A 14,262-nucleotide genomic window follows, 5' to 3' on the forward strand; every position below is an offset into this window, starting at 1 on the left:
AAAGTCCAACCACTTCACCCAGGACTCAACCACAGCAACAATAATGTGACAATGGTGAAGGTGAATGTCGCCATGGAAACTGTACTTTATGATCCATAGAAAGGTATTTAAGGACCAGTCTCACTACATGGGGTTTTTCCTTTCACAGTAAATCTAGAACCTAAGCTTGCTATCCCTAAAATGGCTTTTTTTCATCAAACTTCTTAAAGGTACAGTTCCCCCTTGACAGCCTTCACCAAGACAAAATGTCTTCTCTTTCACTCTGTGACTCTCTTCTCAAAGATCAGCAATCCTTCTCAGACCAACTGCTCTTACTTCTCTACAGCTTTTCTTTTTTTTTTTTTGAGACGGAGTCTCGCTCTGTCACCCAAGCTGGAGTGCACTGGCCAGATCTCAGCTCACTGCAAGCTCCGCCTCCTGGGTTCACGCCATTCTCCTGCCTCAGCCTCCCGAGTAGCTGGGACTACAGGCGCCCGCCACCTCGCCCGGCTAGTTTTTTGTATTTTTTAGTAGAGACGGGGTTTCACCGTGTTAGCCAGGATGGTCTCGATCTCCTGACCTTGTGATCCGCCCGCCTCGGCCTCCCAAAGTGCTGGGATTACAGGCTTGAGCCACCGCGCCCGGCTCTACAGCTTTTCATAATGCTGACACCTGCCACCCCAACATCCTCTTCTTAAAATTCTCTTAAGTTCTCTGGAAGTGCACAATCCTGAGTAATTTTCTACTCTTCTGAACTATTCTTGCTTACTTCTCTTTTATGTAGTAGTTTCCCCTATACTTTTGTCCTCATACATATACATTACACATATACCCTCATCCCCTCCTTGGTAAACCCAGTCATTTGCAGCTATCACATATTGTGCAGATGACCCATGAAGTCATCTTGTCCTGCTCCCCAGAGCCATATTTCCAAGTACACTGTAAAATCTCCACCTCCATGTCATATTTGTTCTGAAAACTAAACTGTCCAAACTACTCTTATAAAATCAGCTCATCCTCATGACTTTCCAATCACCATCATTTTCCCCACTCAACTCGAGATACCGAACACGAGATCTTCATTTATTGTTTAAAACACTATCTTTCTTGCCTCCATATCTAATCAGTTCCTAAGAGCCATAAATTCTACTTTTATAAAGTATTCTGTATCTATTCCCTCCTTTTAAGTTCCCAACACTCTAACTCAGAGGCTCTGATAACTTTGCCTAGAGCAAACTGGGGTATTCAAACGCCATGAAGGTACATGAAGATTTATAACTTAATAACTACAACTTTATCGGATGGGATAACTCTAAGGAATTTTCCAGACCCCAGCTTCCAGGGGTTTCTATCCCAAAAATGTGCCTGAGGGTTTTAGATCCAAGGCCCCTCACGTTCTCGAATCTGAGAAAAGCATTATCTCTAAGCTAACTATCTCAAAGCTACTAGGATGCACTTCTCCAAGACAGAAAAAAACCTTCCACGCTAAACAATGGAACCTTCTGAAATATTGATGAAAATGTTACGTGATCAACCCTCTAAATACTGTAATGAATACTTTTACAAGTCAGATGGTTTTCAACCCTTTGTTGAAATATTTCAAATTTCAACAAAATTTCAAAAATATGGAAAGACTGAAAGCGTATTAAAAATAATTTTTGTAATTTTTTTGCACATAAGTTGGAAGCAGTTCAAGAAAATGAGTGGCACTGCCAACAAAACCATTTCCATTCCCATTGACTTATTTACGCAACATTTCTCCGCGCTTATAGCTCTTAAAATGTAAAGCAGAAATGATGTTAAGTATTATCTCATTCTAAGCAATAAATTCTATCAATGAATACATAATTATTTTGTAAAATTCCCATCCATTTCATTAAGAGAGGCCTTTTTGATAAAATGTTGTTTACTAGGTTTTTTCAATTTGTAATATATTCTCATCAACTGAGTATTAATAATGGGAACTCAATAAAACTAAGTTTTATATTAACAGGAAATTCAAATTTTTAATTTCTTTTTATTTTTTAATTTTTGAGAGAAAGTCTCGTGTGATCATGGATCACTGCAGACTCGACCCCCCAGGATCCCGCAGTCCTCCCAACTCAGTCTCCCTAGTTAGGACTACAAGTGCATGTGCCACCATGCCCAGGTAATTTTTTTTATTTTTTGTAGAGCTGATGGTCTCACTATGTTGCCAGGGCTGGTCTCAAACTCCTGGGCTCAAGTGATCCTCCTGCCTCAACCTCTCAAAGTACTAGGATTACAGGTGTGAGCCACCTTGCCTGACACAAAATTTAAATTTCTCTTTTACCCACTTTTGGTGCAAAGAAATGTGACTAAGAAATCAACTCTCAAGCATGAAAATATGAAAATATATCAAGGTAAATTTCTACGTGGAAAATGAAAAGAGATAAAGAAAAAAATGCAAGAATCTCAATTTAAAGAATTTATTCACAATTGTTTTGTCTTATTTGTCTCTTACACTCTTGCCTATTTGTGAGTTTTAAAAAATGAATAGTGGGTATCCAAGTGCTATAGTATTTAGAGTCCACTTTAAAAAGTGATACAACTCTATGTTTAAAATACTGATATTTATAATACATTAGAAATTATATCCTTTGCAAATATGGTAAAATTTTATGGAGAAAATTTTGGATGTCAACTTTAAAATACATGATACAGAGTTTTCAAAATTATTTCAGTAGGTATGCAGTAACAAAGTTTAAAGAGCATGGTCCTAGACTATTATTAATATAACTGCCTGCCCTCATTCAAATCCAGTTTATATATCAGCACCATTTCAATCTTCCCACTCTGTTCAATGCACGCCCTTGCACACCCTCCCTCCCAACTCCCACCATTCCACCCCCATAAGCCTCCCAGGCAGTCTCAATTAAGGTACAACTTTCTTTCTCATGCTGTAATTCAAGGGTCTCCGGGATCTGGCCCCAACCTAGTTTCCTCCCCTGCACACAGCCCATATGGACTCAATTTGCTGCAACACGCCCCACTACTTTTCTGTCTTATGTGGTTTCATCTGTTCCATTTCTGTCCTCTCTAACCTCATCTCAGCTTAAATTTACCTATTACAAACACCATCCAGGAAGCATTTTCCATTTTCTAATTAAGAGTTCTTCTTCCTTTTAATTCCCTGCCGTCTTGGGTGCCCTTACTTTTACTCCACCAATAATTGCAAAGTTTTTTTTCTTTTTCTCATATTGTCCTACTTCCCCTTCCCCTCTCCCTCCCCGACATATATAAATTCCCTAAAGATAAAGATTGTCTTGCAAATGTTTTTATTATCTAAAAAACAGAGTCCAGTGCTTCTCATGGAGGCACATTCATTAATATTTAATGAAAATGTAGTCCATAGGGATACTTGACGAGTCAAGAGTTTCTTTAATATACTTTATCCTTCTATAAGATATTCACAAGCACATTAGCATATTAATACTTTGAGAAGTATCACACCAAAGAGAACTCTTTAATTTGTATAACCTTTTATCAAATTTGATCTAAACACCCTTCTATTCCCTACATAACCTCTAATAATCCTACATAAAACAGAAAAAAGCTCATAGTCTATCCTTCCCTTCAGTTTTTCCCTTGATACTGCTCAGGCCACAATAAATCTGCCAAATTTTGTTTCCCATCTTTACATTTTAGAAAATGAAAGACAATGAGATACACCACAGAATGAGAGTTACCTTATAAAGATGTGGGGCTTTAAAGTAATATTTTAACAAATAAATATACCAACAAATGAATAGGGAGCAAGAGCAAGCTCTTCTGTAAAGCAGAATGTCAGTTAGTAAATGCAATTAATTCAGGCAAGAATCATCAGTACAGTCTAACACTAACGGGTAAATGTTTGGAAACAGGGTATTTCCCTATTGTCAAATTATTTCCTTACTATTTACAATAGGAAAAATAGAATCTTTACAGGGGAGCAATTTGATAGACATCACCTCCACATTACCAGTAATGGACACTGCTATCAGCTGCTCCTTAACGTGAAGCACTGAGAGAACTACACTATCACTTATGTAGCGGTTCTGTCAAACAAAAAAAAGCATAACCTGAATCAAATCATGAGGAAACAGATAAAACCAAATGGACTCTTCAAAAATGTCAATATCATGAACGCTAAAGGCTGAGAAATTGTTCCAAACTAGTAAGTTTGTAAGTAATGTCCTTACAGCAAAAGACAGTTGCCATAGGACATTACTGGGGATATTTCAATATATACTGCATATTATATAACAGAATTGTAGCAATGTTAAATTTCCTAAATTTCACTACTATGATTGTAAAAGTGCCCTCGTTCTTAAGAGACACAGGTTAAAGGTCCCAACGACCACAACCTATTTTCAAAAGGTTCACCAAAAAATTAAGAATAATGTATAAATGCATAGAGAAATAACAAGCAAACTGGCAAAATGTTAACAGCTTAACTCAGGTGAAGAGTTGGGAATCCATTACAATATCTGTGCAGCTTTTGTATAGGTCTGAAAGTGTTCAAAATAACAAGTTTAATTAAAAATAATTTCATTATTTGACCCCAAATTGGGTTTACGGTCTCCTTTAGCTTGGCCTGAAACATCAAGATTCATTCAATACTTATTTGGCAAATAAGTACTGATGAGATGTATTGCTGAGCACTCTGTGATGAGTCAAGAATAAAAATGTTACAGATCTTGGATTTTATAGCACAGTGAAAGGGTTGACCAACTACAGCCACCGAGCCAAACTGGCCCAACCTTCTGTTTTCATAAATAAAATTTTATTGGATGACACTTCCTTTGGTTCATTTCTGTATTATCATGGCTGCTTTTACCTTACAATAGCAGATCTGAGTAGCTGCAACAAAGATCACATGGTCCACAAAACCTAAACTATTTAATATTTGGCCTTCTACAGAAACTTTTCAACCCCTCATCTAGTGAGGTAGCAGAAACCCAATTAATTCACTACTTGGAGAAAGAAAATTAACGGAAATAGATAAATAACATAAATTTGAAGGACCACACAACTTATTCTAATAGTCTCAAGCAAGAGGTATGGCAAGCTTTAATTTTGTACTTTGCAATAATACAAATAATGTTTATCAGAAATCCTTCCTTCAAATATCAATACTAAAACCTTACTAAATCCTCAGAAATGCAAAACTGTCCTACAACACAACTGAATTTAAGGCAAGAACAATTTGCTGAAGTATACTAGATGTATATTCATACATGTATTTATATATACACCATATGTATAATGTATTTCTATTTATATAATACAGTAGCGGCATGTTTAGTTTCAAGTTAGTTACCAAGATTATGTATACAAACAGTATTTAATAGAAAGGTAGTATAACAAAGCACTTGCTCTGATATACATTTGTGGATTTCCCAAATATTACAGATGTGTTATATGTTCCCTTCAGTGAATAAAAATTTTCTTTGCAATCGTTAATGCAATTACTTTGGTAGTAATCTTTTTTCCCACAGGTAATCCAAATATAAAATTTGAACTAACCCAGGTCCAAATTGCCACCAATCTTAAATAAATGAAGTACTGAATAAGTGAGTTATTTCTACTAAAAGTGAATTTCATAGATTGAAATATAAAAGTGATCTACATCAAGCTGGGTGCAGTGGCTCACGCCTGTAATTCCAGCACTTTGGGAGGCCAAGACAGGTGGATTGCTTGAGCTCAGGAGTTCAAGGCCAGCCTAGACAACAAAGCAAAACCCCATCTCTACCAAAAATACAAAAAAACTAGCTAGGCATGGCGGTGCAGGCCTGTGGGCCCAGCTACAGGCATAAGCCACCGTGCTGGGCCAGCAGTTTCTTAAAAAGTTAAACAGCCATTCTACTTCTAGATGTATACCCAAGAGAAAAAATGTATATATTCACACAGACTTGTGTGTGAATGTTCATAGGAGCTTTATTTGTAATAGCAAAAAAAAATGGAGATGATGCAAAAATCCATCAACATTTTAAAGATAGAAAGCTGAGAAAAAGTTAACTTGCTCAGATTTTAAAGAGAATAAACGGCAGGGCCAGAATATTAACTCAGGTCTAAAGGCTTACCAAGCCCAGTGTTCTTTCCCCTCCACAAAACTATACTGAGGTATATTCCAGAATGACTTCATGATAGATGTTCAAATACCAACCAAATTCATATCAATAAAGCCAGAAAGTAAGTTAAGTTTGCTCCTTAGTCTAGAGAGATAAGAAGCTGACTTAAAAGTTAGGAGAGTTGGCTGGGAGCGGTGGCTCAAGCCTATAATCCCAGCACTTTGGGAGGCCGAGACGGGCGGATCACGAGGTCAGAAGATAGAGACCATCCTGGCTAACACGGTGAAATCCCATCTCTACTAAAAAATACAAAAAACTAGCCAGGTGAGGTGGCGGGCGCCTGTAGTCCCAGCTACTCGGAGGCTGAAGCAGGAGAATGGCGTAAACCCGGGCGGCAGAGCTTGCAGTGAGGTGAGATCCAGCCACTGTACCCCAGCCCGGGCGACAGAGTGAGACTCCGTCTTAAAAAAAAAAAAAAAAAAAAAATTAGGAGAGTTAAGAAATGAATTTGTGGAGGAAAAAGCATTGGTGATTCACCAGCTCAAAGATCTGTGCTAAAAGCAGAGCAGGTTCCAGACCCTCTTATAGCAATTGGAGGGAATACCTCCTTAGCCAAAATTCCACAGGTGTGCCATCTAGACTTCTGCCCAAAACACTAAGTTAGGTTTATTCTCAGATCCAATTTAAAAACAACAAAACTCTAATTCAAATTTAGGAACTTTCAAATTCTTTTACTCCAAAGTATAAAAAAAGAGATATAATACAAACATGGAAGCAAAGTAACAGTAGTTTAATAAACATACATTCATTGTTTTGAGGAGACTGAGGGAAAAGCACCAGAAATAATAAACCGGAGATCAAACAAAAGTGGCGGCAGACTTCTGAACTTTACCTCCTGAGGTCTATTTATCTTTCACAGGCAGGAACAAACAAAAAGTATGCATTTAGGTGTTTTGGTTTTTTTTTTTTTTTTTTGGACGGGGAAGGGCAGTGGATCTTGACGCTACAGGCCCATGCATATTTACAAAGGGGTTTCTCTCTCTCTCACTTTTATGTGGGGAGTTGTTAGCCCAGGTATCATTAACTGATCCTACACACGTGGGTACCACCGAAACTATTTTAAAAGCACTCTTTTCTAGTGTATCAATGATATTATCTCTAAATAAAGACTTCTCCATCCAGGTTTCTTGGCAGTAGTCAAAACAGGCTACCAGGTCTCAGGACTCACCCTCCCCCAAATCCCTATTTAACAATACTCCTAAATATCATTCATGTTCAAGGGCCCCTTCCTAAGGTTTCTGAATGATTCCCTGGCCGCTACCGGATACAGCCCCAATATTTTGCTCCTCACCTCCCCCAGCAGCAAGGACTCTAAGCTTAGCAGAACTGATTTTGAAAAGTGGTAGGAGGGCCTGGAGATTCTGCACAGAGTGCGGTCTAGGCGGTTACCCTCAGTTAGTTCTGGACCCATTCTTCATTCTACTTCAACACTGCCCTTAAACCCAAAAAACAGCATAATGTAAAAGGATTCCAAAACTTCAATATGAAAAAAATTGGTTGTATGGCATACTCAATAACATAGCTTCAAAAACTTTTCTATACTTAGTTATAGCTGAAACAAAAGTTAACGACTAAATAAGCTGCGTTATACCCAAGCTCCATCCTCTCTATCATTCTCCAGGTGTAAACTAAACCACATGCAGCATCCCAGATTAAGTTTCAAGGGTACTTTAAGAAAGGGTTCAAAGAAATTGCCTCTACAAGTTCGGGTTGATCAATATTTTAAACTGGGCCATTTAAGAAAATATAATATTCAAAATATGATATTGAGAATCAGAAGGCCTAGCTTAAAATTCCATCTAAACTTAGGAGTTTTGTTTCTTTACTCCCTTTGGGCATTAGTCAACTTACTTATTAGTATTAGAATACCATAGCCTACACATCACAGGACTGCTGTGAAGAATAACCTGTGTATGAAAGGCACTGTAAACTGTTACATAGCCATTCTTTAAAAATGATATTCAACATACTGCTTTGATAAAAGTTTAAGTTCTAATGAAACTCCTTAAATGAAATTATTTTTACAAGCATTAGCTCATCAAATCTTAACTGTATCTTAGTCTCATTTCATTTTAGACATCTACCAACTTAAATGTGAATCAAAATTGCATCTTTGGAAACTAAAATAGAAATCTGAAATAATTTTTTTCTAAACATCTACAATTTTGTATTGTCTCCCATTACTTAATGAACATAATTAAATATAAAAAATTAAAGAGGGTTTATCCAACTCTGAAATCCGCTGAGATAACCATATTCAAATGGCGTCACTGGTTTGCTTTCAATTTGAAATTCAAAGTATTTCATGATACAGTCTTGAAAGTATCACTTTTAAACTTAAATACATATAGTTTTATTGCATTATTCTCCTAAACTTTTTTTTGAGACGGAGTCTTGCTCTGTCACCAGGCTGGAATGCAGTGGCACGATCTTGGCTCACCGCAACCTCCACCTCCCAGGTTCAAGCAGCTCCCCTGTCTCAGCCTCCTGAGTAGCTGCAACTACAGGTGCACGCCACCACGCCCAGTTAATTTTGTTTTGTATTTTAGTAGACATTTCACCAAGTTGGCCAGGATGGTCTTGATCTCCTGACCTCGTAATCTGCCCACCTCGGCCTCCCAAACTGCTGGGATCACAGGCATGAGTCAGCACGCCCAGCCTATTCTCCTAAATTTAATAGTACCTGATAATGATTTCATTTACTTACCTTTATGACCTTTTGGGATATAGATACAAGTACAATACCATCCATTTTCCTCCACAGGTTGTCAGTCAAGTCAGTCTTTGACCAACCTTCTCACTGACTCTATGCCTCTATACAGAGATAGGCTTAAAACAAACCAAATCCAAAGACGGAAGACTCTTAGCAATGTCTGGCAATGCCCCTCTTTCAAGTCCTAGACTCTAGCTAGGTCCTTTCCTAGATCATCTGCACAACAGAACTTACTCTCTCTTCCCTCATAGCCCAGGTTCTGCACTTAGGAAGGGCAACCAAGATTCTAGAGCTTGACCAGAAATAATTTCTTCCCATCCCAAGGGCCAACTTACACCTAGCTTGGCTGAAGTAGTACGACTTGTTGACAACTACTCTGGAGGTTGGCCTCCATACTCTGGAGTTTTGCCATAGACAGAGAAACTCAGGCTCATGAGATAACAATCACGTTGTAAGGGCAGCCCAAGCTCCATTCCTCTACCTTCGGGTCCTCTACCTTCTCCAGCTTCTCCAGGATGTGACAGCTTTCTCACTCCCTTACCAACCATCTTGCTCTAAGGAGGCACCAGGGCCCCGTGTTCCTCCTCATTCTTTCTCCCTTCACAAGAGAAGGGAAGTGGTCCTTCAACTGGCCATATGTCCAAAGGTCCTTTGTTCCTGAATGTTCTGGGTAAAGGTATCACCTGCAAAAACTTTAGTAACTGAGAAAAATAAGCAATTACTCTAACAAAGCCTTCAACCAAATTACGAATATGCAAATAACTACTGTGTTTTCAATGTCTGTTTTACCCTAAATTAAAATGCATAGGAAACAGAATCTTTAAAAGGTTAGTTGCAGCCGGGCACAGTGGCTCCTGCCTGTAATCCCAGCACTTTGGGAGGCCGAGGCAGGTGGATCACCTGAGGTCGGGAGTTTGAGACCAGCCTGATCAACATGGAGAAAACCTGTCTCTACTAAAAGTACAAAATTAGCTAGGCGTGGTGGCAGGCGCCTGTAATCCCCAGTTACTCAGGAGGCTGAGGCAGGAGAATCACTTGAACCCGGGAGGCAGAGGTTGCGGTGAGTCGAGATCGCGCCATCGCACTCCAGCGTGGGCAACAAGGGTGAAACTCCATCTCAAAAAAAAAAAAAAAAAAGTTAGTTGCAAGCATTGGCAGCATCTGTAAGTACCTTCATTCTGGAAGGTTCAACATCAGTGTTTCCTCCTCTGCTCTTCTTTTAAGCTTCCCTTGCTCTTTTCTCATAACAGCAACATAGTCATAATGATCGCTGTTTACCAGGAACTGTTCCAAGTGCTTCAGAGGCACTAACTCACGTGCAGCCCTGAACAACTCTATGAAGCAGGTAATATTTCCTACGCCTACTTACAAATGACAAAACTGAGGCATAGGAAGGTTAAGTGAGTTGCCCGAGTCTGCCCAAAAAGACCCTGCTAAGACGAACAGAGCAGCCTGGGTCCAAGTCTGTAACTGTAATAGTACCGTACACCTAGATTCCAAACTCCTTGTAAACCACTAGAGGGCATGGGTTGTGCCCACCCTTCTCAGAGCTCCATCCCCAGTACCGGGCAGAGTCTTGAAACTCATGGCTGAATTTTTCACAGGTATGCCTTCCGCTCTACATTGCGCTTGTTGGGGGCTAGGGAAGAAACTGACACTGCATTTCATCCTGCAGGAGTGAGAAGTTTTTGCTGCAGACAGTCATAAATATCTGCTGAATGAATGAATTTTCTATTTACGAAGTCGAACATAAATATAAAAAGCCCTCCTCGAGGTAACATAATCAGGGCCACTTCTCCAATCCTAACCTGGCAAGAGATCTGAAATCAATAGCTGCCTTAAACAATATCTCAAACTTACTATTAGGCAGAGAAGTGGCTTAAGGTAAACATTAAATAAAATGTGAAAGCTGCCCTTCACTACATGAGTACTGCTCCCTTTAAGAGAGCTGTTTTGAGCCACCCCACTAAAAACACAGACTTAACAAAAGTCTGGATGTGGTTCATTTACTTTAAAGATAAATTATTCGTTTCAGATAATCCATCTAAATAGTAAATGCCCCTTACTTTAAACAACCAGGAATCTAAAAATTAAGTTTACTCTGAGTAACGGAACCACATTAGACAATGTTAAGGATTAACTACAGAGTATTTAAAAGAGTAATTTCAAACTGCAACCATCTCTGAAATTACTTACACAGGTATTAGACAGTCAATCTCAGCATCCAGTAGGCTTTCCACTGAACAGACCACAATTCTACTATGCTTAGCAGCTCAACTCAGAACAATGTATTGGTCCCTTACGTATCCCGTGATCTACGCTTATACATTTTGCACACTCTTCATTTTTAAAATGCACCTCAAAACCTATTGGTTTTTTTGATGGGTCACTATTTTGGAAGATGAGCATGAATAGAAACTATTTTAAGTTAACTGCGATTTGTCACTTCTTTCAGTACAAACCTGCTTAACTCTGTCTTTTCTATCGTGACCCAAATTATTTTCTGAGACTTAGAAAAGTACATCTAAGACGAAAAATTCCTTTCTAAATATCAATTCCGTCGCCATCAGGATACGTCAAAAACTTTGTCTTTTTAAAAATAAAAACGTCAACTCTGTAAAAACTTCAGTACCTCAAAGGCAGGCTGCACTGTTAACACTGAAGGAGGGCTGGGTGATTTCTGAGTATCTGCATTGAAGAAATATGCTCTTCAAACCTAGTAATTCCTGACGAGGCCACACCTTCTAACCTTCCTGTAATCCACGAATCAAATCGGCAGCAATCTAGAAACTGCTACGAGCCAGAGTAAAATGACAGGTATGTCATCCTCCATCCGAAACCGGGTCGGGGAGCCCAGACGGCCAGCCGGGCCCAGGCTGCCCCCCGGCGCTCCTGGAAGAGCGACTCTAAGGAAACACACCTCCCGCGCGAGCCTCTTCCCTCCTAGAGTGACGGGGGAAGGGGACACCAGGGGCAGAAACACACCCAAACCCCACTTCAAACCCTGCTCCACCGGCCTCTCCTTCCAAAACAGCCGCGCCACTGCCGAGCCCGCAGGCGAGTCGGGGGCGCCGGGAGAGGAGAGCGAAGGGCGGAAAGCGAACTTGGGCGTTACTCCGGGCGTCTCCCTCCCCCAGCGGAACCTGGGCGCGCCGTTTCCTCACGGACGCGAGATTTTCCCACCAAAATCGCCACCCCAGCCCGCCCGGGGCCGCCCTCGCCCACCGTCCGCTCAGCCAGCCAGGGCCCGGCCCAGGCCGCGCCGCAGCCCGCCCTCCCCGGCCGCTCCCCGCGGGCTGCCGGGCCACCGCGAGGTCGGGCCACTCACATCCGTCCGCGTCCTCCTGCAGGTCCTCCTGGAGCAGCGAGAGGTCTGCGCCGAGGAGAGAGAAGAGAAGAAAGGCCCGGTCAGCGCCCCGGGGCCCGGCGCGACGCCCCCACCGCCCGCCCTCCCGCCCCGGCGGCGCCTCCCCGCGCCGGGACCCCACGCCGGCCCCGGCCCGGCCGCCACTCAGGGCGGCGGCGGAGGGCGGGTGGGCGCGAGGAGCCGCCGCCGCCGCCCGGAGAACAGGGGGCCACGTACCCGCCATCTTGTGGTCGCCCCCTCCTCCGCGGCCGCCCGGGGATCCGGGGCTACATGGAGCGGCGCGAGCCGGGGAGCCGGTGGACGCGCGCGGGAGGGGCGGCGGGGAGGAGGAGGGCCGGGCTGGCGGGGGCGCGCGCGCGGGGCGGGCCGAGGGCCCGGGCCTGCCGCGGGCGGCGCGGCTCCCGGACGCCTGGTCCCCCGGCCGCGCCCCGCCCCGCCTGCCCCTCTGCGCGGCTCCCGGGCGACCGGCGCTCCCGTCTCCCGCCTTCCCTGCTCCCGGCCGGGCCCCGGCCCGGCGGCGCGCGCTCACACCCTCGGCCCAAGCCGCCCTCACGCCGAGCGCTGCGGACGGTGGCGCGCAAACTGCCGCCGGCCGGGACCCTGCGGCGAGTGCCGGAACCCGGCCGGGCGGGGCCTCCCGCGGACCGGCCGCTTTATTGGGTCACCGGTCTCGCCCACCGCCCCGCAGGCCGCAGCCATCTCGGCGGGCGCGCCGCTCGTAGCCCGCGCCCCATCCCCAGGCCTGCACGTACGTCGTCGGCGATCCGGGGCCGGGGCGGCTCCGAGGTCGGCGGAGCCGGGGTCCCACCTCCTCTTGGAGGAAGCGCCGCCTCCCCACCCGCCCGGGGCCCTCGCCAAGTGGCTGCTAACAAAGCCCAGGGCCCGGCTGCGGGGTGGTTGACTGACAAAGTCATGCCTTTCTAGCCAGCTTCCTCGTGCAGCACGGTGAAGTCTGGGGCGCCGGGATTTTACTCCTACGTCCTGCTAACTCGAGCTGACAAGGCGGGCAATGCGCCAGCGGGAGCGTCGGCAGGCCTGGGGTCAGATCCTGAATCAGCCAGTTAGTTGGTAGGAGTGGGGCCCGTTTGTAGAATGAAGGTGATACCTGCCTCGTGGGGTTATTGGCATTAAATGAAGAATGTAGGGAACCTAGCACGGTTCTTGATGTCTAGGAGGTCCTCGGTGAAGGGTGCCTGTGATTCGCTTTTGTCTTTTAAATACTTTTGGCAGCACTTGAGGTGTTAAAGTCTGTGTCCCAGACTTTATTAGTCTTGTTGTTTTACGTGACTTAAGCGATTAGCTCAAACACCCAAGTACAAAGTGGGGCTAAACCCAGGTTTTCCGACACGGTTCTGCCTCGATGGCTTTATCCCCAGCTCCACCCAAGGCCTCCAAAATGGTGGTATCCTAAAGTGACCAACAAAACACCAAACTGTGTTATGGTGCCAATTTGTCGATGTGGTCTCTTAGGAGAGGGAATTCTAAATAGTTAATTAGCTTGTTCCTTTCTGCGTTGTAATCTTGACCGAGGACAATGTATTGGCATGTAATGCCATTGAAGATTTAGAGACTAAGGAATCAGATCCTCTGAGATTCCTAAATCTGTGTAATAAAAGTTTCTACACATAGCTATTCCAAAAAATTCCCTATCAGATATTACTAACAAGATAGATTATAGTCTGTATGAAATTTCTAGGAGTAATAAAAATCAGAATAGACCCCGTAACTCCGAGTATGTGTCTAATTTTCTCAGCTATAAAATAGTTAAAACTAAAGGCCGTTTCTCTTCCTTGCTTAATGCCCTTACGTGAATTCAGCTGACACACTCAGAATGACAAAGGAGTTAGAAATTCACATCAACATAAATTGGTCCCGACTGACTCAAACCATGAGAATCCTGCCCTGCTGAGATACCTTGTCAGTATCTACCACTTTAGCAATTCTGGGTAAATGGGGGGGGAAAGAGCCAAATCAGCTCTTTTTTTCATTAAAAAACAAAATTTTTTTTTACAGCCGAAGTCTTGCCTTGTAGCCCAGGCTGGAGTACAGTGGCAGAATCATGACTCAACTGT

General features: G+C 43.1%; 2 protein-coding genes across 5 annotated transcripts in view; one reads left to right on the top strand and one right to left on the bottom strand.

Moving 5' to 3' along the window:
- Positions 1-13,034, bottom strand: part of PPP4R1 (protein phosphatase 4 regulatory subunit 1) — a 73,773-nt gene extending 60,739 nt beyond the window's left edge. For 3 of the 4 annotated variants that reach the window (XM_033178346.1, XM_033178348.1, XM_033178345.1), the window contains exons 1-2: positions 12,407-12,552; positions 12,152-12,196 (exon numbers count right to left, since the gene is read on the bottom strand). In XM_033178346.1, the coding sequence (XP_033034237.1) occupies positions 12,152-12,196; positions 12,407-12,413 (52 nt within the window). In that variant the 5' untranslated portion in view covers positions 12,414-12,552. Of the gene's footprint in view, positions 1-12,151; positions 12,197-12,406; positions 12,553-12,942 lie in introns of those variants that run through there. The other variant, XM_033178347.1, reaches the window with a different exon arrangement.
- Positions 12,461-14,259, top strand: LOC117063821 (translation initiation factor IF-2-like). Its single transcript, XM_033177670.1, has 4 exons — positions 12,461-12,470; positions 12,517-13,258; positions 14,008-14,107; positions 14,204-14,259. Exons 1-2 carry the CDS (start codon positions 12,461-12,463, stop codon positions 13,089-13,091), a joined length of 585 nt encoding a protein of 194 aa, XP_033033561.1. The 3' UTR covers positions 13,092-13,258; positions 14,008-14,107; positions 14,204-14,259.
- Positions 14,260-14,262: the final 3 nt, after the last annotated feature.

Source organism: Trachypithecus francoisi, unplaced genomic scaffold (genome assembly GCF_009764315.1).
Source record: "Trachypithecus francoisi isolate TF-2019V2 unplaced genomic scaffold, Tfra_2.0 Lachesis_group19, whole genome shotgun sequence".
NCBI classification, from domain to species: Eukaryota; Metazoa; Chordata; class Mammalia; order Primates; family Cercopithecidae; genus Trachypithecus; species Trachypithecus francoisi.